Source organism: Myotis myotis, unplaced genomic scaffold (assembly GCF_014108235.1).
Source record: "Myotis myotis isolate mMyoMyo1 unplaced genomic scaffold, mMyoMyo1.p scaffold_m19_p_3, whole genome shotgun sequence".
Lineage (NCBI taxonomy): Eukaryota > Metazoa > Chordata > Mammalia > Chiroptera > Vespertilionidae > Myotis > Myotis myotis.
Genome location: NW_023416335.1, coordinates 162,970,220 through 162,997,945, shown reverse-complemented (window position 1 = coordinate 162,997,945; position 27,726 = coordinate 162,970,220). Strand labels below are relative to the sequence as shown.

Below are 27,726 nucleotides of genomic sequence, written 5' to 3'. Positions count from 1 at the left end.
GGCTGCGTCCAATCCTGGCCCTGCTTCTGCACTCAGGCCTCAGCGCGCGTTCAGTGCCGGGTTAGCGCGAGGCCAGCGGTCTGTGGTTGCCAATCAGTTCTCAAGAAATGCGCATGCGCCGTCAAAGGGACGCGCATCACGGTGAACCTTGACCTGAAGACCTTTCCTCCCCCTCCCTCGCCGAGAAGATGGCACTCTCCAGGCTGTGCTGGACTCGAGCTGCTCTGCGGGGTTCGGCGGTCACCCCTCGACCTTATGTCACGCGGAGGCCGCAGCTTGTTCGCTCTGGACCGGCCTGGGGAGCCCCCTGGTGAGGGCCCTGGAGGAAGCCGCATTTCTGATGTACAGGCCCTTCCAGTGTCTTATCTTTGCTTGCATGCTGTCTCTTGGTTGTCAGGGTTCCACGCCCTGACCTGGGGGTTTTTATCCTTTTGCTCAGAAATCGCGCCCCGACCCCCGCTAGTGCCCTGGCGTCTTGACGCTCTGAATTCTGAGTGCCCCGTATAGTCTGAGTGCCCAGCGTCTCGCGAGGTCAGCTCTCAGCCTCCCGCTTCCGGCCCGGGCTGTCCGGGTGTTCGCCTCGACCCCACGGCTCCGGCCTTTCCCGCCGCCCTGGCCCCCCGGTGCCGCGCTCGCGCCGGACTCGGGCCGCTGCCCGCCACCGCTTGCTGCCCGGCCTCTCGTCTGCCCCCGTTGTGTTTTTCTCGGTGTGATTGCTTCTCTCTGGATCCCAAGGCCTTCCTGGTATCCGCAGGTTTCGGGTCTCGGCAAACGTTCTCCGCGGCCCGCGCGTGACGCTGGGGACGCCCCGCGGGCAGGGCGCTTGGGGCGGACTCCCAGACGGTCTTTCCGGTCCTCCCTGTAGGTCTTCAAAGCTTCACCTTTCCCCGAAGGCAGATGTGAAGAGCTTAATCTCTTACGTGGCGACTAAGACAAAAGCGATCAATGGGAAATACCATCGGTTTTTGGAACGTAATTTCCCCCGCTTCTATCTCCTGTACACCACCTTCACAAAAGGTAAAAACAGAGCTGAAGCGGGAACCGGCAGAACCGGCTCGCGGGCGATGTCAGAGGGTTCGAGCAAGATAATTTGCAGGTTTTGCTCTGGGAACGTGAGCTGGGATGTCTTATGTTTCACAAATGCTTGAGTATTAAACTTAATGTTATAAGTTAGCGCTTCCTGAGGATGTTTCTAGGAAGGTTTTATTAGAAACAACTTCTGCCCTAGCCGGTTTGGCTCAGTGGATGGAGCGTCGGCCTGCGGACTCAAGGGCCCCAGGTTCGATTCCGGTCAAGGGCATGTACCTTGGTTGCGGGCACATCCCCAGTGGGGAGTGTGCAGGAGGCAGCTGATCGATGTTTCTCATCGATGTTTCTACCTCTCTATCCCTCTCCCTTCCTCTCTGTAGAAAATGAATAAAATATATTAAAAAAAAAAAAAAAGACAACTTCTAACAATATCCAGAAGGAATATAGGTATTTTTGCACTTCTTTAACCACACACTTGACTATAGTAGAAGTTCTTTTTTTTTTTAATATGTTTTATTGATTTTTTTACAGAGAGGAAGGGAGAGGGATAGAGAGTTAGAAACATCTATCAGCTGCCTCCTGCACACCCCCTACTGGGGATGTGCCCGCAACCAAGGTACATGCCCTTGACCGGAATCGAACCTGGGGCCCTTGAGTCGGCAGGCCGACGCTCTACCCACTGAGCCAAACTGGTCAGGGCAGTAGAAGTTCTTTGTCGTGCATTAAGGGCAGGGATCTATGGCTGCACAGAACTGCCCTTTGATTTAGCAGTTGACTTGGCCCATAAGAAATGTGGTTTAATGCTTATCACAGATCTGTCCTAGGGAGCATGTGGTGGAAATAGTGCTGTAGTACTTGGTTTCGGGCTGTTTTGGTCCCGATCAGAGCTCTGCTAGTCACCAGGAGATGGTATAGTGTCAGCGTCCCCTCCAGAGCCAGAGTGCCTGGGTTCAAATCCCAGCTTGTCACTGGCTGATTGGACTACTTAACCTCTGTCCTTTGGGTTTTTTTCTTTTTCTTTTTCTTTTTAGTATATATTTTTATTGACTTCTGAGAGGAAGGGAGAGGGAGAGGGAGAGAGAGACAGAAACATCGATGATGAGAATCGTTGATCGGCTGCCTCCTGCACGCCCCCCACTGGGGACCGAGCCAGACACCTGGGCATGTGCCCTGACCCGGACTCCAACTGCAGCCTCCTGGTTCATAGGTCCACACTCAACCCGTGACCCACACAGGCCGGGCTGTCCTTTGGTTTTCTTCCCTGTGAATTGGGGATAATAATGGAACCTACCTGTTGACCTCATGGTTGTGGAGATTAAATTGATACATGTAAAGTATTTAAGGCCTGATTCTTAGTAAGTGCTCAATAAATGTACTATAACTGTTATTATTCTCTATACTTTTGTCATAATACCAGTTACAATAAACTACCACATAGTATCATAATTATTACTAGCTTTGTGGATTTGCAAATTGCTTACCCGTATTTGTAAAGTGGAGATAAAAAATGGCTGCTTTGTCTGCTCCCACTTTATAACTAGGATCAAATAGAAAAGGGTGTGAAAGCGTTTTGGTTGGTTTGTTGTTAAGCCTTTTATTATGGAAAAATTTAGACATACACAGGAGTAGAGAAAGTAATATAATGAACTCCAGTGTACTCAACCTCACTTCAGCCAATCTTATTTCATTTCTTTTTTTTTTTTTTTTAAATATATTTTATTGATTTTTCACAGAGAGGAAGGGAGAGAGAGAGAGAGAGAGCCAGAAACATCGATGAGAGAGAAACATCGATCTGCCGCCTCCCACACATCTCCCACTGGGGACGTGCCCGCAACCCAGGTACATGCCCCTGACCGGAATCGAACCCAGGACCCTTCAGTCCGCAGGCCGACGCTCCATCCACTGAGCCAAACCGGCCCCGGCTTATTTCATTTCTAAACATGCCTTCTCCTGTATTATTTTGAAGCCAACCTAGACATTCTATCATTTCACTCATAAATAGGAAAGCATTTTTAAAAACTAAAGTTCTAGATAAATGTAAGAATTATGTAATGAAGAGCAAAATGCAATCATAGAAATATGTTGAATTACAGTAATTATACAAATGTTCTAGAAAGGAGATAAATATCTGGTTAGGGAATACATAGGGTTGATTGAGCAAGACTTCCTGAGGTTAGCAAACTTTGAATTTTTATTTTTTTAATTCTCACCCAAGTATATGTTTTTATTGATTTTCTAGAGAGAGAGGGAGGGAGGGAGGAACATCAGTTGCCTATCTTATGACCCCCAACTGGGATCGAACCACAACCTAGGTATGTGCCCTGACCAGAAGTCAAACCCACAACCTTTTGGTGTACAGGATGATACGCTAATCAATTGAGTCACTCAGCCAGGGCGAATTTTTATTTTTTTAAATCTTTATTGTTGAAAGTATTACATATGTCCCTGTTTTTCCCCCATTGACCCTCTCCAGCCCGCCCCCGTCCCCTGAATTTTTATTTTAAAAAGGGAATGACACCCTGGCCGGTGTGTTCAGTGGTTAGAGAATTGGCCCACACAGCAAAGGGTCAAGCATTTGATTCTGGTCAAGGCCACATACATGGGCAACCAATCGATGTGTCTCTCTCACATCCATGTTTCTCTTTTTCCTTTCTTCTCTTCTCCCTTCCCTCTTCCCTCATTCCCCTTCCCTCTCTCCCTTCCACTCTCTCTAAAAATCAGTGGGGGAAAAACACATCATAAAAATCAATGGAGCCCTAACTGGTTTGGCTCAGTGGATAGAGTGTCAGCCTGTGAACTGAAAGGTCCCAGGTTCGATTCCAGTCAAGGGCACGTGCCCACGTTTTGGGCTCAATCCCCAGTAGTGGGTGTGGAGGAGGCAGCTGATCAATGATTCTCTCATCATTGATGTTTCTATCTCGTTTTCTCACTTTCCCTTCCTCTCTGAAATCAATAAAAATATATTTTTAAAAAATTAATGGCCGAAACCGGTTTGGCTCAGTGGATAGAGCGTCGGCCTGCGGACTGAAGGGTCCCGGGTTCGATTCCGGTCAAGGGCATGTACCTGGGTTGCGGGCATATCCCTAGTGGTAGATGTGCAGGAGGCAGCTGATCGATGTTTCTCTCTCATCGATGTTTCTGACTCTCTATCTCTCTCCCTTCCTCTCTGTAAGAAATCAATAAAATATATTTAAAAAAAAAAAAAAATTAATGGAAAAAAGATCCTCTGGCCGAAACCGGTTTGGCTCAGTGGATGGAGCGTCAGCCTGCGGACTGAAAGGTCCCGGGTTTGATTCCGGTCATGCCCTTGGGTTGCGGGCACATCCCCAGTGGGAGATGTGCAGGAGGCAGCTGATCGATGTTTCTCTCTCATCGATGTTTCTAACTCTCTATCTCTCTCCCTTCCTTTCTGTAAAAAGTCAATAAAATATATTTAAAAAAAAAAAAAAGATACTCTGGTGAGGACTTTTTTAAAAAAGGAATGAGTAATAAACCACAAAAGGGAGACCATTCCATAGTAGATCACAGAAGGCCCACTTGGCGAGAAGAGAAGGGATGTGCTGCGGGAAAAGGGGATGAGAAAAGGATACAGGTTGGCCTCACAAGAATTTCAAGTGACCTAGATGGGAGCTTTGATGTAGAGTAATGTTGGGCAGGGACAAGTTTGCGTACAGTGGGTAAACTTGAAATAGGAAGCTGTGGTATGATTCAAACTGGGGTAACATCACACTCTGTCCTCTACTTTAATGAGGCAGGATTGCAGAAGTTATGGGCTGATGCCAAAAAGTCTAGAAGAATAAAGGCAGATATGGTGAAGCACAATGTAAAGTTTCATCAACTTTCATACCGGGAGATGGAGCATTTGAGACAGGTATGGGCCAGGGACAGATACCCAGAGTGCATGGTGAGGTAATAGAAATTAACCAAGATCTCAAGTTATTTTCTTTTCTATTTTGTTCCCCGCTGATCAGGCTTTTGCCCTTTGCCACGAGATTAAAGTATTGAACTAAATGAGAGTATCAGACTATTTGTCAGAATTGGATTCTTTCAGAGTTATAGTCCTCCATAGCAGAGCTGCATAGAATTTGGGGCACACTTCCTAAATAAAAATTGTAAACACTAAAAGTCAGTTTTTTTTCTGAACGTATAAAAATTTGCAAGGTTCTAAAAGGCAGCAGGAAAGTAATATTGGGTGGTGACTGGAGTCGCTTTGGAGCTGAGAGTAAGATTCTAGGACCCGTTCTGCAGAGCAGGAAGAACTCACTGAGGTATTTGGTATAATGTCAGGTGCCTGTACGTATTAGACAATATTTGGGATACAAAAGTCAATCAGGGCTCTGTTCTCAAGGAACTTACCAACTACATGTAGATAGCAGTAACCTTGATCCTTCGCTGGGCTGCAGGAGTTTACTGCACAGTGGGATGGAGGGATTGTCCATTAAGAATGTGGGTTAAAACTGCATCTGTGTTTATTTCTGCTTAGTTTCGTCGAGATGTCACCAAGTGTTTTTTTCTGGGTATTATTTCCATTCCACCCTTTGCCAACTACCTGGTCTTCTTGCTAATGTGAGTATAGACTTCTCTCTCTCTGGCATATTGATGATAAATAAATTTATGTAAGAAGAACTTTCCATTTCAGAAGCTAGGCAGAAGTTATCAAACTTCCTGCTCTAATCTTTTCATTAGCATTAGCCCAAGGTTCATAAAAGCCACTCAGTAATACCTAGGTTTCTTAAACAGCTGTAGATGTAGGTGTCAAGCATGTCAAACTCAAAGGCTAACACGGTTCAAATAAACAAGGTTTAGGTTTATGTGGGCTGCAAAAAAACAAAAGCTTCAATTTTCATAGAAATGTAGGTTTATTTCGATAGAGACATGCTGAATACAAAGGGCTGAAATAAATGAGTAATTGTTAACACAAAATAATAGAACATTTTAATAAAAGTTAATATTTTTTCTTGAACATTAACTTAACAGACACGGAATAACTGCACAAATTAATAAGCATAACACAAATAAACCTATTTTTCTTGTTGTCTGAAAGCGAAATATTTCCTGTTGAGCACAATAAACAAGTCAGTACAAGACTAATGACATGGCAATCCGCTGCTAAAATATTTGCTGTTAGTATTAATGGAGAGAAATGGTGCGCCTGGGTGTAAGGCGCGAAAGGGAAATGAATGCAACACGATTATTGTAATCAGTCATTAGTGAATGCTGTAGTTCGTTATTAATAACTAGAGGCCCAGTGCACGAAATTCGTGTATGGGAGAGGGTTCCCCTCTGCCCTGCCTGCACCCTCTCCAATTTGGGACTCCTCGGGGGATACCCGACTGCTGGTTTAAGAGTGAGTATGTCAGCAAATAAGAATCTGCATGGCCTTTTATAACCTAGCCTTGGAGGTCAAGACTCACTTCTGCTCTCTTCTATTGGTTGAGTCATTTACCCAGATTTTAAAAAGGGACATTTCTCAATAAGAGGAGTGCCAGAGAATTTGTGGCCATGCTTTTTGTCTTGTTTTTTAACATATTTTTATTGATTTCAGAGAGGAAGGGAGAGAGAGATAGAAACATCAATGATGAGAGAGAATCATTCATTGGCTGCCTCCTGAGTGCCCCCCTACTGGGGATCGAGCCTGCAACCTGGGCATGTACCCTTGACCAGAATCGAACCCGGGACCATTCAATCCACAGGCCGATGCTCTATGCGCTGAGCCAGACCTGCTAGGGCTATGGCCATGTTTTAAACCCACTTCACAGATAGAGAAATTAATTAAAAGCAAATTTGTCTTTTCCATTTTGTATACACCTAAGGACTGTGTTACTATTTGAGGTTGTCAGCATTACATACCATGTCCAGCTCTGTAATTCTGTCCAAAATATGTTCTTCACTTGCTTTAGTTCAAAAAGTCATTTTATTTGATTGCTGCATGTGTGCTTCTTCCACTACTACTTCCTTTCACAGAACCTCAGTAATGTTGCTTGAAATTATACTTCAGTGTATCTTAGACCTTGGTCTGAGACGGTGTGTTAGCAAAGCAGTGTCTCCATCTCTTTTTATTATTCATGTCTGTCAAATGCTTTCTTTATTCACTTTGAAAGATTTGACCCTGTGATCCCACTTCTAGGAATATATCCCAAGAAACCAGAAACACCAACCAGAAAGGATATATGCACCCCTATGTTCATAGCAGCACAATTCACCATAGCTAAGATCTGGAAACAGCCTAAGTGCCCATCAGTAGATGAATGGATTAGAAAACCATGGTACATCTACAGGATGGAATACTACGCTGCTGTAAAAAGGAAGGAACTCTTACCATTTGCAACAGCATGGATGGAACTAGAGAGCATTATGCTAAGTGAAATAAGCCAGTCAATGAAGGAAAAATACCACATGATCTCACTCATTTATGGATAATAAAGACCATTATAAACTTATGAACAATAATAGATACAGAGGCAGAGCTGCCTCGATCAGACTGTCAGACTACATCAGGAAGGCCGGGGAGGGTGGGGGGGCTAGAAGGGGGCGGTAAGAGATCAGCCGAAGGACTTGTATGCATGCATATAAGCATAACCAATGGACATAAGACACTGGGGGGTAGGGGAGGCCAGGGGATTGTCAAGGGCGGGGGGAAAAAAGGAGACATATGTAATACTCTTTGTAATACTTTAAGCAATAAAAAAAAAAAAAAATTAAAAAAAAGAAAAGAAAGATGCCAATGTCAGCAAGTGACTGTTGTTCCTTTCCTTTCAGGTACCTGTTTCCTAGGCAACTGCTGATCAGACATTTCTGGACCCCAAAGCAACAAATTGATTTCTTACATATCTATCATGATATCCGGAAAAAGTCCCACCCAGAAGTCCTTTCTTATTTGGAAAAAGTTATCCCTCTCATTTCTGATGAAGGACTCCGGTGGCATATGACAGAGCTGTGCACCAAGGTATTCCTCCAATTAACCCTTGTTCCAAACTAGGAATCTTATTAGATCCAGTGTGCATGAAAATCAGATAGGAAGGCTAGTCAGGACTTTGTTAACATCTACCAATCTCTTACCTCTCCCAAGATACGGCGTGGTACCCACCCAGCAATACAAGAGATCCTAGCTCTGAGAAAGAGTTTCTCTAACCATCCTCTGGGCATGAATCAACTCCATGCTTCGCAAATAGTGAGTACTCTAAGGCTTTCTCTTTTCCACAACTTCAGGTCTTTGCTTGCAGTAATACTACTATGTTGACTTGCTCCTCCTGTGTTGTTAATATCACAGAAAGCCTTGAGTCGAGCCATGCTTCTCACAACTTACCTGCCTTCTCCCTTGTTAAGACATCGTTTAAAGACTCATACCACTGTGATTCATCAACTAGACAAGGCTTTGGCAAAGCTGGGGATTAACCAGCTGACTGATCAGGAAGTGAAATCGGTAAGAGCTTCATTGCAATATCAACCCTCAATTCTTGGTGGACTTTTGAGTTTTCAGGACTGGGAGCTTACAGAGAGCTTGTTATGTCTTGCTTGGTATAGCAGAATCCAAGCTTTTTATTCTCTTACCTCATTTCTAGGTCTTTTTTCCCCCCTCAGTGAACTTAACTACTGGGAAGGAATTGTCCACACTCATTATGGTTTATGTTTCTTTTCTTCTGGTCCTTCAGAAATCAGGGACAATTCCCTAGCCCCGCGGCCGGCAAACTGTGGCTCTTTGGCCCCTTGAGTGTGGCTCCTAAGCCTTAGGAGTACCCTAATTAAGTTAATAACAATGTACCTACCTATATAGTTTAAGTTTAAAAAATTTGGCTCTCAAAAGAAATTTCAATCGTTGTACTGTTGATATTTGGCTCTGTTGACTAATGAGTTTGCCGACCACTGCCCTAGCCGGTTTGGCTCAGTTGATGGAGCACCAGCCTGCAGACTGAAGGGTTCCAGGTTCGATTCTGGTCACGGGCACATGCCCAGGTTGCAATCCCCAGTAGGAGGCGTACAGGAAGCAGCTGATCAGTGATTCTCTTTCATCATAGATGTTTCAATCTATCTCTCCCTATCCCTTCCTCTCTGAAATCAATACAAAATATATTTTTAAAAAAACACCAAAAACCAAGGACATTAGTCCTAGCCGATTTTGCTTAGTGGTTAGAGCACCGGCCCATGGACTGAAGGCACATACCTTGATTGCAGCCTCAATCCCCAGCCCAGGTCGGGGCGCGTGCAGAAGGCAGCCAACTGATGTGTCTCTCACGTCGATGTTTCTCTTTCTCTCCCGTCCACATCCTCCCTTCCACTCTCTAAAAAACTCAATGGAGAAAATATCCTTGGGTGAGGATTAAAAAAAAAAAAGGCATTATACGTTAGACCTACTGTTTTAGATTATATAGGCCTCTTTGCTTGTCATCATAGTTCAGATTGCTATGGAGAATGCCATTCTCTTGGGATGAGGTTGTAACTTAATTTAAAGGAGATTTGGGGTTGTAGGTTTACACTTCCTTGGCATACTCGCTCTGATGATTAAGGACCTTTCTCTTCTGAGTGTTACAGGCTTGTTATCTTCGTGGCTTGAATTCTACCCTTATTGCTGAAGAGCGGTGTCGAACTTGGCTGGCAGAATGGCTGCAGATTTCCTGCAACCTGAAAGGTTAGACAAACCCCTATTGCATAACCAAAATCCAAGTCATTTTTGTATTTTATTCTAAGATTATTTTGGAGTTAATTATTGAGACCCTTATCTACCTGTATGTCTAAATGAAAGGCACAGACTCATTAGCCTACAAGCAGGTCACGAAGTGGACCATGCAAGATGGAGTGAGTAGTGGGGATTGTGGGAGCACGAGCATGAGCACATGCTTGTCTAAAGCAGTTTCTCAACCTTGGCCTTATTGAAGCTTTATCCTGAGGGTTGTCCCGTGCATTATAGGATGTTTAGCAACATTCCTGGCCTATAGCCACTAGATGCCAGTAGTACCCCCTCGCCCCAGTTCTGACAATCCAAAGTGTCTCCAGACATTGCCAGTTGTCCCAGTTGAGGGGAGAGCCAAATTGTCCTAGTTGAGAAGTACTAGTTTAAATTCAAAATAAAAACAAAACCGCTCAGCTGGCTGATCAGAAAGTTTCTAAGGGTAGGCATTAGGCTGGTGGGTCCCCTGTTTGGAAGCTTTGGCTAGGTAGGCCTTGATGTTTTTTAAGCCTGTGAATATGAGGGTAGGCCTGCTAATCTCCGTAGAGCTGAGAAATGTCCCCAGAGCACCAGCTTCTACCAGAAGAACCCCAAGGGTGGCAGTGATGTTTAGTACCATTACTATCTCTGCGTTTTCTACTGCTGTCACAGGAGAGTCCAGAAATGAGGATGAGTAGGTAGGCATATGTGGTGGAAGGAAAGAAAAGCATACATGCAGATACTGGATGAAGAAGGGGAACTTGAGAACAACAGCCCCTTAACGTCATACTTCCCTGCACTGGGCTTTCCACCTTCAATTTCAACACCTGTAAACCAAGGCAGTTAGAAGGCAGACTGTTCCCTGGCCAAACCATTAACACTGATGGTGTTTTCAGAAGCTGAGCTGTCTCTTTTGCTACACAACGTGGTCCTGCTTTCCACCAACTACATTGGGACAAGGCGCTGAGTGAGCATGGAGCGATGGCATTGTCCTGCCGTCAGTCCAGCAGCGTGGGACCAAACAGCACTGTCGGCAGTCTGGGTGCCGTTAGCGTGTGGGGCCGAGGAGCGGGTGCCACAAGCTTCAGTGTGTACGCTCGTGGGAGCTGGAACTGAAGCAAACCTCTTACCAGGGGTAGCCCTTGGGAGCTTCATCCCAACTTCCTTGGAATTAACTGACACTGGAAGCAGCCACTGTACTAGGCTGTTACTGTAATATGCTAATTTCAGATTCTGGGAAGTGAGCTTCGGCCCAGGTGGGAATCCTCATTTGGCCTAGGACTTATTCACTGCCATAGTCTTTTGAGCTGTTTTTGTTCAAGCCATTTTCTGGCCGGTGAGGGGAACAGCACTACTTAAACTAGAGCACTTACATGCATGCACTATGATGCTCCCCTCAACCCTGAGATGACCAAAAATAGGAATTTTTTTGTCCCCCTCAGTGGGTTAACCTCTTTCCTTTTCATATCCTCTTACCACCTTTACTTTTTTTTAGTGAATAATGTATGGGAACATTCTAATGGACAAGATACAAGGAACTACAAGTCCTTCTTGACCGCTTACCCAATATTTATAGCCTTCACACCCTTGTCTTAATTTCTGGTCTGTGCCACAACCTGTGGATCTTAAACTCTTCGCTACCTCCATTGTGTTGCAGCCATCCAACTTTAACTGAAAATGGCTGCCTTTGGCCATGGATCAAACCTGTACAGTACTAACCTGCCCAGGAAACCAGGAGAGATCGGCATCAAGATAGTAGGTTGGGCTTAGCTTTTGTCTGTGAAGGCACATCAGTGGCCTGTAGTAACTTACTGTAAATGCATGAAGCCCCGTTTTTAACCCAAGTAAAGACTGTCTGAAATCAGTGGCTGGAAATTCACTTATGCATACTTTAATCATTTTGCTAAGGCTCCTTTACAAGACTCATAACCTGACTTTTGGGGAGAGAATTGGTTGGAATAGAACTTTCTGATGGGATGGAAGTTATGAACTGATTTGAGTTGATCCTCTTGCTGGATTTTAAATGCTAACTAGGAATAGGAAATTGTACATACACATAGAAAGTAATGAAATTAGAAATTGGGCCCCAAGAGTGGGGACTACAGACAGGGAAAGCTTCAGCAGGGCAGGATGAAGGCTGTTTCAGCCAATGAGGTGCATAAGCGCATAGGAGGCAAGTCAAGCTCTTGATGCTCCAGAGAGAACATTCTGTTTTTCCATCATAAAACACCTCTGTTGTTGACATTAATCCCTAACTGACCTAATTAATTTTATATATAAGGCTGGAGAGGCATCCTTTTTCTAACAAGTAACTGGATTGTGGTCTGCCAAGATCAAGAGTAACACACCATTCTTTTGAATATTTCTTTAATATTACATTTAAATATTCTCTTTAAATACAACATTATCACAATGTGAGGGACCTGAAAGGCAAAAAAAAAAAAAAAATTGTTTCCAGAGAACCAGACAAGCTTTGGATTCACATTGAAAATACTACCTGTATACAGTGAGAAAGGAATGAGTTGCGATAAAAGTAATTTCTCTTATCTAGGCCTGGACTGAGTGGGGTTGAAGCTATTTGCTTCTGTGATCAGAGGCGTAGCTTTTCGAGTAACCATGAGCTCTAATTGTGTCCAACTCGAGTAGCACCAGTAATGAGATGGACGAGATTGTAGAAAAGGCCCTTTGCTTAACAAGACAGTTAATGCTAAATGCCGACACTTAGCATTTAAAAGCTTGGGATCAGTGTGAATCAATTATAGGGTTAATGTAGAATTTAGATTAAGAAACTAGTTTCTTCAGAAAAATCATTATTTTGGGGGTTGGCAATGCGTTTAATAGATTCAAATTCTTGTTTTGATCCCAAAGGCTAATAATGTGTCTCTTATTGAGCACCTGGAATCACTTCTTAGATTAGGAATTCTTCCTAAGGAGGGAATGTACAATGCTCACCCTCCCCTTTCAACACAAACTTTCAGAAAGATTCTTCTGCATTGAGTCCTATTCCCAATTAAGCTTCAGTCTTGTATTTGAGGGGACCAGTCTAAGGAAGTGCAGCAGCTCAGCTTGGGACAGCATCTAGATCTCGGTACCTAAGACTCTCAACTCTGTCCTATGAGACTGGAGAGTGCTAAGGACCTATATACTGAAGAACTCTCCAAACCCTGCAAAAAACCAACGGGAGGAAGAATGGGTCAAAAGATGTATCTGTTAAGTAAAAGGCCTAGTAGGCTCAGTTTAGCGATTTTATAGGTAAAACGCTGATATACATGAAGGTTGCTTTAAGACACCAGGGCTATAATATCCCACAAGAAAAGGCTTTATGATGGAGATAAGTAAGAATAGTTATCTCCCCCACCAAAAACATTTTCACTTTGTTCTTTCCTGATTAATAAACCATACCAGAGGCAAAGCATGGCGTAAGGGATGCCAGGGTGCTGTTTCCTGCTGCCGCCACTTTAAAGCAGAGACAGAGACACCTTTGCTAGTGAATTCAGTGTGGTCAGTGGAGCACATCCAGGAACATAGGTGGACACGAGAGGAAAAGGAACGGCGTCCCCAGATGGAGGCAAGAACTGAACTGGAGTCCTGCTCTAGACCTCAAAGCTTTATCACCAGAACCTGACTTCTTTGGAACCTGGGGGTTATATGTAACATTTAGCAATTGATTTGACTTCTGATTTTCAGATATCAAGATGGAGCAGTCTAATATTTGCAATTCTTGGGAGTGAACTAGAATAGTAAAAGAACTCTCCAACCCTGTATATCCAAGGACCACCAAGGATATAGAAACAAAAAACAAAAAAAAACCTGGTGACCTTAGAATGACACATCCTATATTCCTTTAAAGCTCAAATCTCCCCAAGGGGGGGGGGGGGGGGGGAACACCTGACCGTAAGCATGGCACGAAGTCCTCATCTTTCCAGACAGCAAACTCCCTGCTGCCTCCTTTGGACACACTTCACGCTCCATGTGCCTCCCATGGGACGTGTGAGCTCAGCCTAGAGCTGCCCGACAGCTACTGTCGGACGCACACAGAAGACACAAGCTCTTTATACCACATCCCCAGCCAATATAGCTTTTTCTTCAAAGGGGGGGGGGTGGCAGGGCGGGGGGTAGGGAAACAGACAAGTTAAACTCTAGTACCTAAGAACATGAGAAAGAAACAATTCAAGTTACAGACCAGGAATCCCCAGTGTGGGGAACAGGTCAGAGAACACCAAACATGTCAAATATTAACTTATTTACCAAATAGGGGGCTGGGGAAGGCAGGTTAAATTTTTTAAAATCCTGGTTTTGTACAGAAGTGGAGACCCTTCTCCCCCCTCCTCTCCAGGTGACATTTCCAACTGGATAACACCAAAATGGGATATCAGTAACCACTGAGAAAAAGGAGCTTGTATCCGCCTGGAGCTTAGGAGAGGGGCTTTGCCGTGCTGTTCAAATTATGTATTCTGATCCCTGTGAAAAGAATAGCTGCTTGAATTACCTAGTGTCTCCTATGAGATCCTAGTTCTTTGTTCCAATGGCCCAGAAAACAGTATTCAGCACTGTGTGGCCTTCTCTGCCCCAAGACTGCCCCCAGACCAAGCTGGGGCTGGTCTCCTTGGTTCTGTTTACCTTTAAAAAATACTGTATAAACAATCCTTTCCCACCCGCCCCCCCCAAAGACCCCAATAAAATAACATGGGAGCAGCAGCTGCTTCTACAGTTTTGTTCTGAAATGGTGTTAGATAAAATAAGGGAATAAATAGAGAACAGGTAAGAGGCAGAATCTGCATGCCCGCATCACACTGCCAGAGGGAGGTCCAGGGACGAATCTTCAGGGGGCCGGTCCTCGCTGGGCTGTGAGGTCTTCTCTACCACACAGCCCTCTTCGCTGTCCGTGCCGAAGGGGAGGTTTGAGGGCGACCACGAGGGGCGGAAGTCTTCATTCTCCCGCTCCTCAGGGATACAATCTTCGGGCACCAGTGCTTCTAGAGTGGATGCTTTCCCTGCCTCTGGTTGACACAGGGCTGGGTCTGTGGGGCTACAAGCCACCAGTGAGGTAACAGGGACAGAGAAGACATTGAGATCCTTCTCCTTGGGGAGAGAGGGTGGGGCTTCTCCTGGACTAGGCTCTCCTTTCACCCCCAGGACTGGCCTCTGCTCCACCTGGTAATAGACCAGGGGCCCGCTGTTCAAGTAGGATGGGCTGGTCGCTGCTGAGGCAGTTGGGTGGTCCGCGTTCTCAGCAAAACACAGGACGGAGGAGCCTGGGGTCAGCTGAGCCTGGATGAGAATGGGAGCCGTCAGGCCTGGGCACAGCTCCTCAGGAACGGCCAGGGGCTCCTCCAGGATACACACGCCCAGGCTCTCTATGCTGGAGTCCATGCTGGCACTAGAGCCACTGGAGTCTTCCTCTGCCTTGAGCCGCTCCAGTTCCTCCGCACTCTGTAGGTGCATCACTGCGGTCTCATTCTCAGCAATGAACTCCTGGAAGTCCTGTGTCTCGGAGCCCTGGGCTCCCGTCGGGCTGCCGCTGGCGGTGGGCGAGGGCTCCTCCTCTGGGGCGGGCGGGCGGCTCACCTGCCGCTTGCTCTCCAGCTCCAGCTTCATGATGGTGTGGAGGTAATGCGTCCGAACTCTGATCGGATTAAATTCGATGCGCCCAGCCATGTTCCCACAGCCATCCCGGGAGCAGCCACATGGAAAGGACATGCGATCCACCTGAGAAGGGGACAAGGAGATTGAGGCAAGAGGAGACCATCAGTTTAACAATGGCGACAGGAGACTTTAGCTGGCAAAACAAGCAGGTAGGCCCTAACTGGTTTGGCTTGGTGGATAGAGCGTCGGCCTGCGGACTCAAGGGTCCCAGGTTCGTTCCAGTCAAGGGCATGTACCTTGGTTGCGGGCATATCCCCAGTAGCGGGTGTGCAGGAGGCAGCTGGTCGATGTTTCTCTCTCATCAATGTTTCTAACTCTCTATCCCTCTCCTTTCCTCTCTGTAAAGAATCAATAAACTATATTTAAAAAAAAACAACAACAAGCAGGTGGGATTTGTGGTCTTCTTACAAGAGACACAGCCAGCCCTAATTGGTTTGGCTCAGTGGCTAGAGCGTCGGCCTGTGGACTGAAGGGTCCTGGGTTGGACTCTGGCGAGTACTTTGGCTGCAGGCTCGATCCCCAGTAGGGGGCATGCAGAAGGCAGCTAATGGATGTTTCTGTCTCATCCATCATCTGTTTCTAACACTCTATCCCTCTCCCTTCCTCTCTGTAAAAATCAATAAAATGTATTTTAAAGAAAAAACAAAAAAGAAACACAGCCAATTCAAAACAAAATGCAGCGTGAGCTAGCACACAGCACAGCACAGACGGTAGTTATCAGACTACTTGTGTTTCCAGTGCAGCCTCGCTTCTCTCTCTAGGGCAGTGATGGCGAACCTATGACACGCGAACTCATTTTTTTGGTTGATTTTTCTTTGTTAAATGGCATTTAAATATATAAAATAAATATCAAAAATATACATCTTTGTTTTTCTACGGTTGCAAACATCAAAAAATTTCTATATGTGACACAGCACCAGAGCTAAATTAGGGTTTTTCAAAATGCTGACACGCCGAGCTCAAAAGGTTCGCCATCACTGACTAGGGCTTTGTTTTCTCTTCTAAACAAAAAGTAGACAAATATTATATCAAAGGGCCTTTCCAAGTTCAAAAGTCCAGAGATGCCTCTCTAAATGCCAACACATCTCAGAGCAGAAGAAACTTACGTGCCTCAAAAACTTTTCCAGACTTACCTGGTTTACTGAGAAAACAAAATGCTGGGGCCTAAGCCTCTTGTTTTCTGTGATGACAGGCATGGGAAGGGAGTAGAAGTCCCAGCTAGTCCAAAGAAATGCATTCTTGGGAAACTAAGCAAAAGGACCCCTAACAAAATAACAGAGCCAGCTTTTCATTACCAGCTTCATTTTTCCTGATGGTTGACCAGTTTGTTTCTGAAGAAGTTACCAAGACAACTAAGTTACAGAACAAGACCATCTAGAAAGGAGATGCTTTCTATTTCCTTTTCTCTTTTGGATCCCCAAAAGGGGGGAAAATAGCAAAAATAAAATTAAAACACGAGTAAGCTGCTATGTACAAATATAAAATGTCTTCTACAATGTCAACCTAAAGAACTCTCTTAGGAACAGCCTAATTATCAGGGCTGTCCTCAGGTCTGTGGATCATAGATGGATTCATTATGGGACTTCAGTTTGACAAGCAGTATTTGGCTAGGTCCAGAAAGAAAAGGTTGGTCAGAAGTCCAACTACAAGGACTCAGCATCCACATCCTCAGTGTACAAGTCCCATATACCTTCCAATCTTTGGGATGGTACTGCTGTTTTCAATTGAATGCGTCTTCCAAGCTGTCCATCAACGGGCCGGCTGAGGGAATGATGCTTTCTTTATGGACACTAGGAATTTAAGCTCTGCCAGGCCCAATGTGATCCTGAATGACAGCATCCAAGAACTATTTTGATTTTTAAAGAAGTGGAGAGAAGGCACTGTGAATAAGTGTTTGCAAGATAAAATCTAAAGGCCTACCTCATGTTTCTGCTTCCTTTTATCTCAAGGAACCAATCAATATTTAGGAAACGGCTACTAAGTGTGAACTTACTAACCCCTGTGCCTCCATTTGCTGACAGCTGTTCTTATCAGCCCCAAGGTATAAAACACAGACAAGATGACAGGCCTCCCAGCCTGAATCCTGTCATGCTGGTTTCCTTGGCTGGTGGAGGAGGGCTGTGGTACTGGGGAGTGTTCAGTCACAGGGAAGCCACCCTTTGATGGGTAGCCTTCCAGGTTCATTGGCACCCACGCCACACACCCTGACTCTAGTGCAGGTACACCATCTCAGGCCTGACTTGGACTGACCTGGCATTTAATCCCAGCTTGGCTACAGGCACACGCTTCTGGGTCACAGTACAGCCGACAGTCACACCCACACTCTTCCCGTGACAGGCGGATGGCTCGAAGTTCTTGCTTCTCTTCGGCATCAATGCGGTGGACCCCAGAAGCCCTCAGCAGGGCCCGTCGCCGTTTGGTAGGCAGAGGCTGTAGGAAGAAGTAATCGTCCACCTCCACATTTTCCACATCGATGTCTTCATCGGAAACATCATCCAGTGTCAGGCCATCGGCCTCCACTGACTCCACTGTCCCATTCTTGGTCAGCTGCCGAGAGACCGGAAGGAGAGGTTAGCCTACAGCGTTCCCAGCACAGCCTCGCACAGGGAGCCTCTGGGGTAGCACGGTCCAACAACCGTGTGCACCCGTGCTCACACAGTAGCCACAGCACATGTGGTGTGTTAATGGTTGGAGGTTCCCTGGTGTATAGATAAGCTTGCACACACCCTTCAGTTTGCACCCCCTAAAGGACTCAAAACCACATTTTGGGAAGTAGATTTCATTAAAGTGTAGTACAAGGCTACCAGATCTTTGTCAGTGAACCTAAATTCCCAATGTGAAAACTTACCTATTCATACCCAGGAGAGTTGCATTTTATTGGAAGGAGAAAAATATAAGCAAATTATTAATGGCTTGTAAGCCCTTGCTTTCTTTCTCTAATCATTTTCACTTGATTTCAAAGAAAAGTTGTATGTGAGGTGGGGTGCAATATGTAATCCAGGCAGAGCTGGGTTCTCTGGGCTAAGAGGGACAGCCAGCCAGGAAAGGGACTCTTAGTGGAAGGACAGGGTAAAGACAATCCATAGCTGGATGCGTTTGAGAACTCACTAGAGAATTCCAGTAAAGAAAATGAGGCCTCATAATCCCCAGGGCTCTGGAAGCTGCTGGCAGAATGAAAGCCAGCTACTGGAGGGTTGGGCTTATTTCATCAGACAGCCACAGGGCAGTGCTGGTAAAGGAGCAACTCAACTCCTAGGAGAGGTGTGACGCAACACACCTGGGGAATAAGCAACACACTGTATATTTGTTGTGGGCAGCAAAAATGAGAGAAAGTGATGCTTCCGAGGATTCCTCACTCTCTGATTTCTGCACCAGCAGGCCAACCACAAGGGCCTTTCCACAGGCCTTCGGCTGCTCCTGTCTGATCCATCAGGGCTGGCTTCCTAATCACCCTCACTGCTGCTGTCCTCTCAAAGGAAAGCGATTACAGATGCAATAGAAAGAAACCCATGTAGATGTGAGAATTTAATATGTCATGACAGGGGTGACATTTCTTATCACTGACAAAGAGCCTTCTAATAATTAAATGGTATTGGGACAAGGGACTAGTCTTTTGGAAAAAAATAAGGTTAGATTCCCAAGTCATACTATTCATAATGAATTCCATATGGATAAAATGCAAAAAAAAAAAAAGTAATGGAAGTATTAGAGAAATTATTGGTAACTAAAGCTGCAGATGAAAAGCAGCTTTTTTTTAAAATTGATTTTAGAGCGAGAGGAAGGGAGAGAAACATCAACCAGTTGGCTCCCATACACACCCTGACTGGGATCCGAATCTGCACCCCCTGACCGTGAACCAACTGAGCCACACCGGAAGGGCACCAGCAGCTTTTTTCTTTCTTTTTGGTGGCAGCCCAAAAGGAAAATAAACATTAGATGGTATATGGGAGATACAGAATATATATTTTTGAGACCAACTGCCTCCCCTATAGAATGCTAAAGATAAGAAAAATTTCTAAGAAAATAAACTGGACTTGGGAAGGGCAAAGTAAGGGTTTTTTTCTTGATACAGATAGATGGCTTAGATGCCAGCATTGCTGCTGTTCACTGTATCTGCTAGTAAGCTGGAACCCCATACCTCAAGCCTCAAGTTTGTCTCTAGACCTCCTACTAGGGAGGCCATAGGGTGTTATGTTTTGACAGATCGTTCCTCTATCAGATTTAGGAGAGGGATTCTTCTTGGGGAAAGAGAAGAAAGCCTTCATTACAAACGATGAGAACCGTGTTTATTTGCCCAGCTGTTGCTATAGCGGCAGGGAGGTGAGGGTGTCAGTGATGGAATTCCTCAGACACAGACAGTGAAGCCTGAATGTCATTCTAGTTAGAAAAACAGGCGTACAGCTTTAGGAGTAGGCTGAGGAGAGTAGACATTGAACTCTCAAAGGAAGAAAGCAATGACATCCAGTTAACCTACATCCTCTGCCACCAGTTCCCCAACCCTACCACACTGAAGTGTGTCTCACTAGGATTTCACCCATAACCTTGGCAATAATGCAGCCACCTATTTCAATACAGGTCTGCAAGAAACTTGGCCAGGCCTAAAACAGTGTTCTCCAAATTTGGAACTAGGAACTCTGGGGGAAATTTTTGCAGACTGGTGGAAACTATGGCTGTGGAGTACCCAGCAGTGCTATGATGCAATCTAAGATGGGCCTTCTTCCAGGCCTGCTCTCCTCCTATACTTGAGCTGGTGCAGCATCAGTGGCAGACACAGTGCTATGCAAACTGAGATAACCATTTGGTAATGCTGTTGCTTATGTCCGACACACTATCACCTAGAGGTGACGGGGGTTACAGAAATAGCAAGATCCTTTCAGACAATGCAAAAGATCCCAAACCTGCCCTGTGCATGAGGGCAACAGGTATTTATCTGATAAGACATTGAAACATTGTGCTTCCACAGGTTCTGGGGGTGGCAAGCTTGAATGTCTTCATTCACATTTTAAGACTTAAAAAAAATTTGCTGCCCTAGCCAGTTTGGCTCAGTGGATTGAGTGTCAGCCCATGGACCAAAGGGTCCCGGGTTCAATTCCAGTCAAGGGCACATGCCCGGGTTGTGGGCTCGATCCCCAGTGAGGGGCATGCAGGAGGCAGCTGATCAATGATTCTCTCTCATCATTCATATTTCTATCTCTCTCTCTCCCTCTCTGAAATCAATAAAAATTATTAAAAAAATAAAAAATAAGAAAATTTGCTGAGGTTGGCAAGGGCAGGAAATTCTAGAGAAGCCATTTTGCTATCTCTGATAGACACCCCACCAGACACAAAAAGAAGGGTCTTAGAGATCTGATTCCATCCATATCTGAGCCTTTCACTAGAAAGATCTGGAATCTACAAGCCAAGGAAGGGCAACAGTAAAAAAAGATATTAGGAAATAAATAGATAGATAGATTAGATAGATAGACCTAGATGGTTTCCCACTTTATACTGGCACATGGGAAGTACCAGCCCCAGGTCCCCTAGGCACCTTCATCTTCTTGGCGTGGAGTTTCTCTTCCTTCAGGTGCTCACGGAGAATCTCCCGATGGTTCACCTCCTGCTCTTGAGCAAACTCGCAGAGCGTGTAGCTGCGGACGGAGTTATGGCGCTGGGCCATGCCCAGGGAGCTACCCCCCTGGCTGGGCACACTGGTGAAGCCCTGGCGCCGGGCAAAGTAGTACACAGTCACCTGGTCAAAGCGCACATTCTTCCTCCGTAGCTGCTTCTGCCGCTTCAGGATGGAGGTGGCTGAGAAGGGAACACAGAGCATTTTATTAGCCCGGAGATGGCCTGTTTGGGGACCTTATTCTTTCTCATCCATCTAGGCTCTCAACTCTTCTCCAAAGGTGCAACCTGTACCTAGAGATAGTTCTCATTTTCAAATCAGCTTTGAGCATCAGCTGGTCCACAGTGCCTGACTTCACCCAAGCAGACCACAAAGTCTATTTTTAGACATCAGTTGGGAAGAGGATCTCTAGGTAATCTTCTCAGGATAAAACGACCTGTATAGCTTCACTGTTCAACACAGCAGCTACATGTTGTCAATTTAAATATAATTAAAATGAAATAACATTTAGAACTCAGCTCTTCAGTTACACTAATCTCGTTTCAAGTGCTCAATAGCCACGTGTGGCTAATGGCTGCAGACAGTGCAGATACAGAACAGTTTTTTCATAACAGAAAATTCTATTACACAGTGTTGTATAATGGAAGAGCAAATTTTTGTAAAGGGCCAGGAAGTATGTATTTTATGTTTTGCAGGTCATCAGGGCTCTGTTGAAACTACCCAACTCTGTCATTGTAGCATGAAGGCAATAACAGACAATGAGTGTGGCTGTGTTCCAATAAAACTTTATTTACAAAAGCAGGCAGTGAGCCAGATTTGGTCCACTGGCAACCCCTGATCTATAGTATCCAAACTAATTGGGGCAGAAGAATTAAGAAACCTGGAGTTGCCCCAGTTGTTCAGGCTATAAGGATTTATGTCCTGATAGAGCTACAATATCACAGAACCCTATTGGACTCTGGTGGGGAAGGGTAAATCCTGGACTCTTCTCTTTCAAAATCCTGGACTCCTCTCCTCCAGGGGACCCAAAAACCAAGCACAAGTAAAATCAGCTCGAATAAATCAGACTTAAGTTTACGATATTGGAGCAAGGCGGAGCCTAAGAGTGGGAAAGATTATGATTCAGGGGAAATCCCCAAGCTGGTTAGAAGAAGTGTCTCTCAAGAGCTGCAGTGGGCGCTGATGCTTGGGGACATGGGTGTACACAGGGGGAGAGGCCCACTCACGGGTGAAGCTGGCAGTCGTAGGAGGATTGAGGCTGTCGCAGCTGTCGGCACTGTCACTGCTGGAGATCTCATCATCGGAGTTGGACACTGATGAGCCCACATCCACATCATCAAACTTTCTCTTGAGACCCGAGCCCGTGAATGCATCCATTGGTTTCAAAGGGGTTTCCTGGGGAGCCCACCGCGTTGGCCCCAAAGCCCCTGCTCACCACCAGGTCGCCAGGTGCATGAGGATCCTGCCGAGGGGAAAGAGGAATCAGCATTCCTGGCCTCAGACAGACCCCTCCCAAGTCTGTGCGTGAAGGTCTCCGACTGAAGAGAGAAGGCACCTGAGCTAGCACCGATGCCTGGTTTCTCCTGATCAGGTCACTTCTCTACTGATTCTGGCCAACATTCTCCTACTTCTGTTTCCCTTCAGCTCTTTGTCTCAGTCCCTCAGAATAACGAGAGGAGTAACCGCAGCACCTTTCCCGCAGCACCTTTCCCAGCGGAGTGAAGGCCTTTGGTTCCAAGCCGTCTGGGGGATAGATACCAGGAGCTGCTCTTGGGATCACACAGGAGAGCGCCCCAAGGGCCAGGAGGAGGGACTCGGCACCAAAAGCAGAATTAGGCTGTGCCTAAGTCTAGACTAGATCAATTATTTTCCTGGTGAAGATACAGCCTGGCTTTCCCAAAGTATATATATGAAATAAACGAATTCAAGCAACCAAGGTCGTACGTGCCCTGACCAAAATCAAACCAGGAACTCAGGTCCAGGGCCAAAGCCCCAACCGCTGAGTGAAACCAGCTAGGGCGGATATTAATAGTTTTTGCATGAAAACAGGACTGCTGTGTCAAAACAGTTTAGAAAACTGTTTATGGGAGAACCTCTTAGAGGCTTTTAACATGCTAATGAGCATGGGGAAGGGTGGGAGAAAACAGAACACAGTGTTTCCGCACACCTGAATATGGGACCCTTTGTTTTCCAGCGTATTTTAGGGGGCAAATAAATGAATCTTGGAAAACACTTTGGGAAATACTGCTCTAGGCTCTCAATTTCAAAGTACATCAGCAGCCAAGGAAACACTTTACCCAGATCTTCACAAGTATAAAATGTCTCTCCAGGCTCCTAGAAAGGTCAACTTTGGTTCTAAAGAATGGAGTGCAGATTAGAATCTCCACTGGCTTCAAACCCCAGAATCCTTCCCAATCTCATACTGCTCCATAAAACAGGGTTCCGCTGGTCTATCGTCCTCCTCTGTGCAAGGAAAACTTAGCCTTACCACCTCTGCCCTCTGTAAAGAAACCAGCAAAGGGAAAACAAATAGCAAAAGAAATGACAATTTACTCTGGTTTCATCAATATGGCAGGCAGTGTCTTCAACAAGCTGTCACCCAACCATGGAGTCTGGGATACAAATCTCCTCTGTCTTTGGACTTTAGTTCCCAAGGATATGAATCTGCTCGACAGAAATGCTGTCAGGGCCAGGGCCACATGTGACGATACGAAGCCTCCCTGCTTTGCCTCAGTAATGCCAGAATCTCCCCAGACTATGATCTCACTGGTTGCTAATTATGCAGCAGGAATAACAACACTGCCCAGAAAGACAGGGCTGCATTACTGCAGAGCAGCTACCCAGAATATACTGTGTGATGTCAAGAGATGCCTGCTACAGGGCTGCTTTTCTGGATTGTGTCTCTTGGAAGCAATTTGCCTGCTCTTGGGTAAGTTCTATATAGTCGACCAGATCTATCCAGATTTAATTTAAAAATCTGCCTTTTTAAGTCACAAGATGGACTTAAGAAACATCAGCCATATAGGTCTCAGACAAGCACATTCCTGAAATAAATCTGGCTAGGGAGTGGGGGAATGGGGGGAGGGGGTAGCGAGGGATCAAATACTTGATAAGAGTTGTAATTAAATTTAAAAATGAGCCCAAAGTACCAATGCTGGTCTCCAGGTTACTGATCTTGCCATCAGAGGTCACATTCCTAGGACATGGTAAGAAGGAAAGAGCCGAGGTCTGTTCATGGGTTAAGAATAGCGATGGTTTAAAGGTATCTGTTAACTAACAAATTTCTCATTCCATTCTATTCTGAGGGTGGGGGAGAAACCTTTGCAATTAAGTACTTATGTGGGTGAGTAAAAAAAAAAAGAATAATGTTAACCACTAAATTTTATTTTTCCTCCCCAGTTAAAAAACTTGTCAACCACATGAAAACTCAAACTGAGCTGGAAATCTGCTTTCTCAGAAAGGTTGTAAGTCCAGCTTCAGTTTTAACTGAGATCCAGCTAGTGATGCTACTAGGAAAGTGGCCTTCTCTTCAGCCTGAAATTACTCCAGGATTTATGATATGCACTTCTGGTTCTTTCCTGGGGGTCCCCTTCGCTTCTGGCAGTGTGGATTCCCTTTGAATATTTCTCTTTAAGCGCTGAATGACATTGGGTATGGGCCAAACCTTTTTGTTGTTGTTAATCCTCACCCGAAGGTATTTTTTCCATTGATTCTTAGGGAGAGTGGAAGGAAGGGGGAGAGACAACATCGATGTGAGACATCAATTGGTGGAGCCTACAACCGAGGTCCATGCCCTTGACCAGAATCAAGCCACGACCCTTCAGTCCCAGGGCCGACACTCTAACCACTGAACCAAATTGGCTAGGGCCCAAATCCTCTTTACCATCAAAATGCTCCACTGACTTCACCCCGCTGCCCTTAGGAGTGTCATTTCTGTTAGGTTAATGTTTGTGCACTATGGTGCAGCAAGGATTGCTGGCTGCTTACTCCATTCTCCTTCACCCTTTTATCTATGTCTTTCCCCTTCCACTCCGGGAATGCTGGTTTCTGGGCAATGACAAAGGGTAGGTAAGGACGAAAAATAAAAAGATGTGAAACCCACGAGAAAAATATTTTCCTTAAAATGCCTGAGAATAATCTATGGCTATGTGTGTAAATAACATGCATACTAGTCCTCTTCACCCTACACAGGGTCTGTTAGCATCATGTTCTCTGACATTAACTCCATTATTAAAATAAAATAACTCCGTCGATTCTGTCCTGACAACCAATGTAAGTTTAAATTTCAGTCCAGGTCTCCTTGTCCAGCTCTCTGGTGTGAACGTAACTTGTTAGATAAAGATGTTCACTGGGCACCAAGAATAAACCGGGAGAGCTTTTGCTTTACAACTAGAATAGGTTCCACATTTCCCAATTTATCAAATCAACCTCCTTTCAAACCACAATTAGAAACCAGTCGTTCCCACCTCTCAACTGGCAGAGGATCGATGTGTGTGCTCAAGAGAAACACTTATAAGTTATGCTCCCAGCACTTAAACCCATACAGAACTAATCAAGGTGAGACTAGCAATGCAGGCAATAACTGACAGTTACCTGTCACAGTGCGCAGCTCAAACAACAAATGCTTTTGAGAAAACAATGCAGACCTCTATAAAAGCTTTAAAATGCCAGTGAAATGAAAGGTCAACTGACACTTTCTGGCTACATGCTTTTCAGTCTCTTCTCAAGTGTTTCAGGCTGAACATTTCCCAGAGGTTTCCACAGAACGTAGAAGCTATTAGGCTGGCACCAAACAAAATAGATCTACAGCGTATGTGCACTTCAGCACTAGATCTAAGCCTTTCCAGGCCTATGAGGATTCCTTTAAAACCAGAATATGAGACTAGCAAAAGGGACCCTCACCCAATTTTGTGGATGCAGAATATATTTGCAAAGTTTAGGTATTTTAAGCCTCTCTCTTAAATGAATTAAAAAAAGAAAATAAGACAAGATACATCTCACAGGAGAAAGCCTCTCCGCTCAACTGGAACCCAACCTTCTGCTAAAGGTCAAGGGACCCAAACCTCCAGTAAGATCATCAGGGCTGCCATCTGTAGCTAGGGTGGAGGAAGGCAGGCTTGCTCAGTGTTACAAACCTGAGTAAGATGACCTGTCCTATTTCTCCTTTTACAATATATTCTGGTTAATTCTCAAACACTATGAATTGTGTGGGTGTGTGTCCTTGTGATTACCAGGATCATGAATCTTTAGGGAACTCAAGTGAAAACATCCTTCACACTAGATACTTCAAGGAAGTCCCCCTCCTCCACTCCCTGGTGTTTACCGACCTGACCTACACAAGGTTGGAGGCGGCCCTCCATGTCTAACCCACCATCATGTGGAGGAGAGCTGGAACATGCTGCTGTAGGGAGCATTACCTCTCAAGGATAGCCCCTCACTTACAGCTCTGGTACAGCCAGCATCCCCCCGGCTTTGGAGATTTGCAAGATGGAAAGTCAGTACAGAAAAGGGAAATGTGAATCAACGACGGCTTTACCTTGAACTGAAAGGCAAGGGGACACCGTGTCTCTCGGGGGTAACTGCTAACATCTGATCCTGAAGAAAGGCGGGGTGTCACAGTGCCCCTCTAAACTCCCTGAAAACGATGCATCAAGGCCATGGCCCTAACAGGGATGAACGGCAGTCCGCTGCGTGCTTGGGCCTGTGAAGGCGGTCAAGCTAGCAACCGGGGCAGGGGATGCTTTCGCTTTCCCACCCAACGCCAGAAAAACGGGTGACAGACACATCAGGAACCTGAGCTCAAAGGACATGTCAAGTGGCCAGTTCCTCTAATGGACACCCTCGCGGAACCCGCCAGCTCCCGGGCATTTCTTCCCGACTGCTCACCTTCCCGCTCATTCTGATCTTCTGCAGCCCCACCAGCCTCCCCATCCCTTCCTGCCGCTCCTCGCCGATTCCCAGCCACTCCTCCATTTCCCCTGCCCCCTCCCCTTCCTTCGCTGCCCTCCATCCTGCATCATCTCCACTCCATTCCCAACTCAGCCCTCGTCCGCAATCGTGCCGGCTCCCCGGCCGCCCCTCGGCCTCCCAGAGCGGCCCCGCAGCCCGGCCGCGATCCCCGCGCCGAGGTCTCCCACGCCTCTCCCTCAGCTCCCCTTCCAGCCGCGCCTCGGCCCCCGCCCCCCGGCCGGGAGCCTCCCTCCTCTCCGACCCCTCCATCCGCGGGGCTCCGGGCTGCCCACTCCTCCACCGCCGCCCGAGGGCCGATCCCGAGAAAGGACGAGGCGGCACCCTCCGCCCCGCACCCCCAGGCCCATTACCGGCCCCGCCGCCGCCGCCTCCTCCCGCGATGGTCTCCGCCGCCCCCGCCGCCGCCCTAGCCCGATGGCGAGGAGGGAGGAGAGTGCCAGTCCTGGGACCGCGACCACGGCCGGGAGCTCCCCGGCCAGCAGGACCCGGAGGGAGGGCGGGTGGGCAGGGCGACCCGCAGGCAGCAGAGGGCGGACGGCTCCGGCAACTCGGGCGCCCCGGCAGCAGCCGCCCAGAACCGACCCGGCTCCGGCTAACAATAGGCTTCGGCCCCAGTGCTCTGCCTCTTATAGGCGCCGGCACGTCCGACCGGGCCCCGGGGCAGGCTGGGAAATGGAGTCTACGTGCAGGCCCCACGCCCACCGGCATGCTGGGAGTTGGAGGCAGTGACCGGCAGAAGCCACAACTCGTGCTAACTGGCTGGCGAGGCGGTCTCTGCTGCCGCAGACCCGGGAAGCGCGCGTTTGGCGCCAATGCAGCGTTTTGGGGCGGG

General features: G+C 46.4%; 2 protein-coding genes across 9 annotated transcripts; one reads left to right on the top strand and one right to left on the bottom strand.

Moving 5' to 3' along the window:
- Window positions 1-46: 46 nt before the first annotated feature.
- Window positions 47-25,911, top strand: LETMD1 (LETM1 domain containing 1). 7 transcript variants are annotated; one of them, XM_036297374.1, is made up of 9 exons: window positions 47-310; window positions 866-1,017; window positions 4,785-4,900; window positions 5,513-5,595; window positions 7,789-7,975; window positions 8,099-8,200; window positions 8,300-8,452; window positions 9,559-9,655; window positions 24,642-25,907. In XM_036297374.1, exons 1-9 carry the CDS (start codon window positions 189-191, stop codon window positions 24,773-24,775), a joined length of 1,146 nt encoding a protein of 381 aa, XP_036153267.1. In that variant the 5' UTR covers window positions 47-188; the 3' UTR covers window positions 24,776-25,907. The 7 variants fall into 7 exon arrangements, with proteins under 7 accessions (XP_036153267.1, XP_036153268.1, XP_036153269.1 ...); XM_036297375.1 differs by lacking the exon at window positions 24,642-25,907 and adding an exon at window positions 10,570-11,552; XM_036297376.1 differs by lacking the exon at window positions 24,642-25,907 and adding an exon at window positions 10,346-10,559.
- CSRNP2 (cysteine and serine rich nuclear protein 2) lies at window positions 12,024-27,494 on the bottom strand. 2 transcript variants are annotated; one of them, XM_036297372.1, is made up of 5 exons: window positions 27,245-27,494; window positions 22,151-22,386; window positions 20,847-21,106; window positions 17,570-17,866; window positions 12,024-15,382 (listed from the first exon to the last, which is right to left on the bottom strand). In XM_036297372.1, exons 2-5 carry the CDS (start codon window positions 22,299-22,301, stop codon window positions 14,462-14,464), a joined length of 1,629 nt encoding a protein of 542 aa, XP_036153265.1. In that variant the 5' UTR covers window positions 22,302-22,386; window positions 27,245-27,494; the 3' UTR covers window positions 12,024-14,461. The 2 variants fall into 2 exon arrangements, with proteins under 2 accessions (XP_036153265.1, XP_036153266.1); XM_036297373.1 differs by lacking the exon at window positions 27,245-27,494 and adding an exon at window positions 24,589-24,645.
- Window positions 27,495-27,726: the final 232 nt, after the last annotated feature.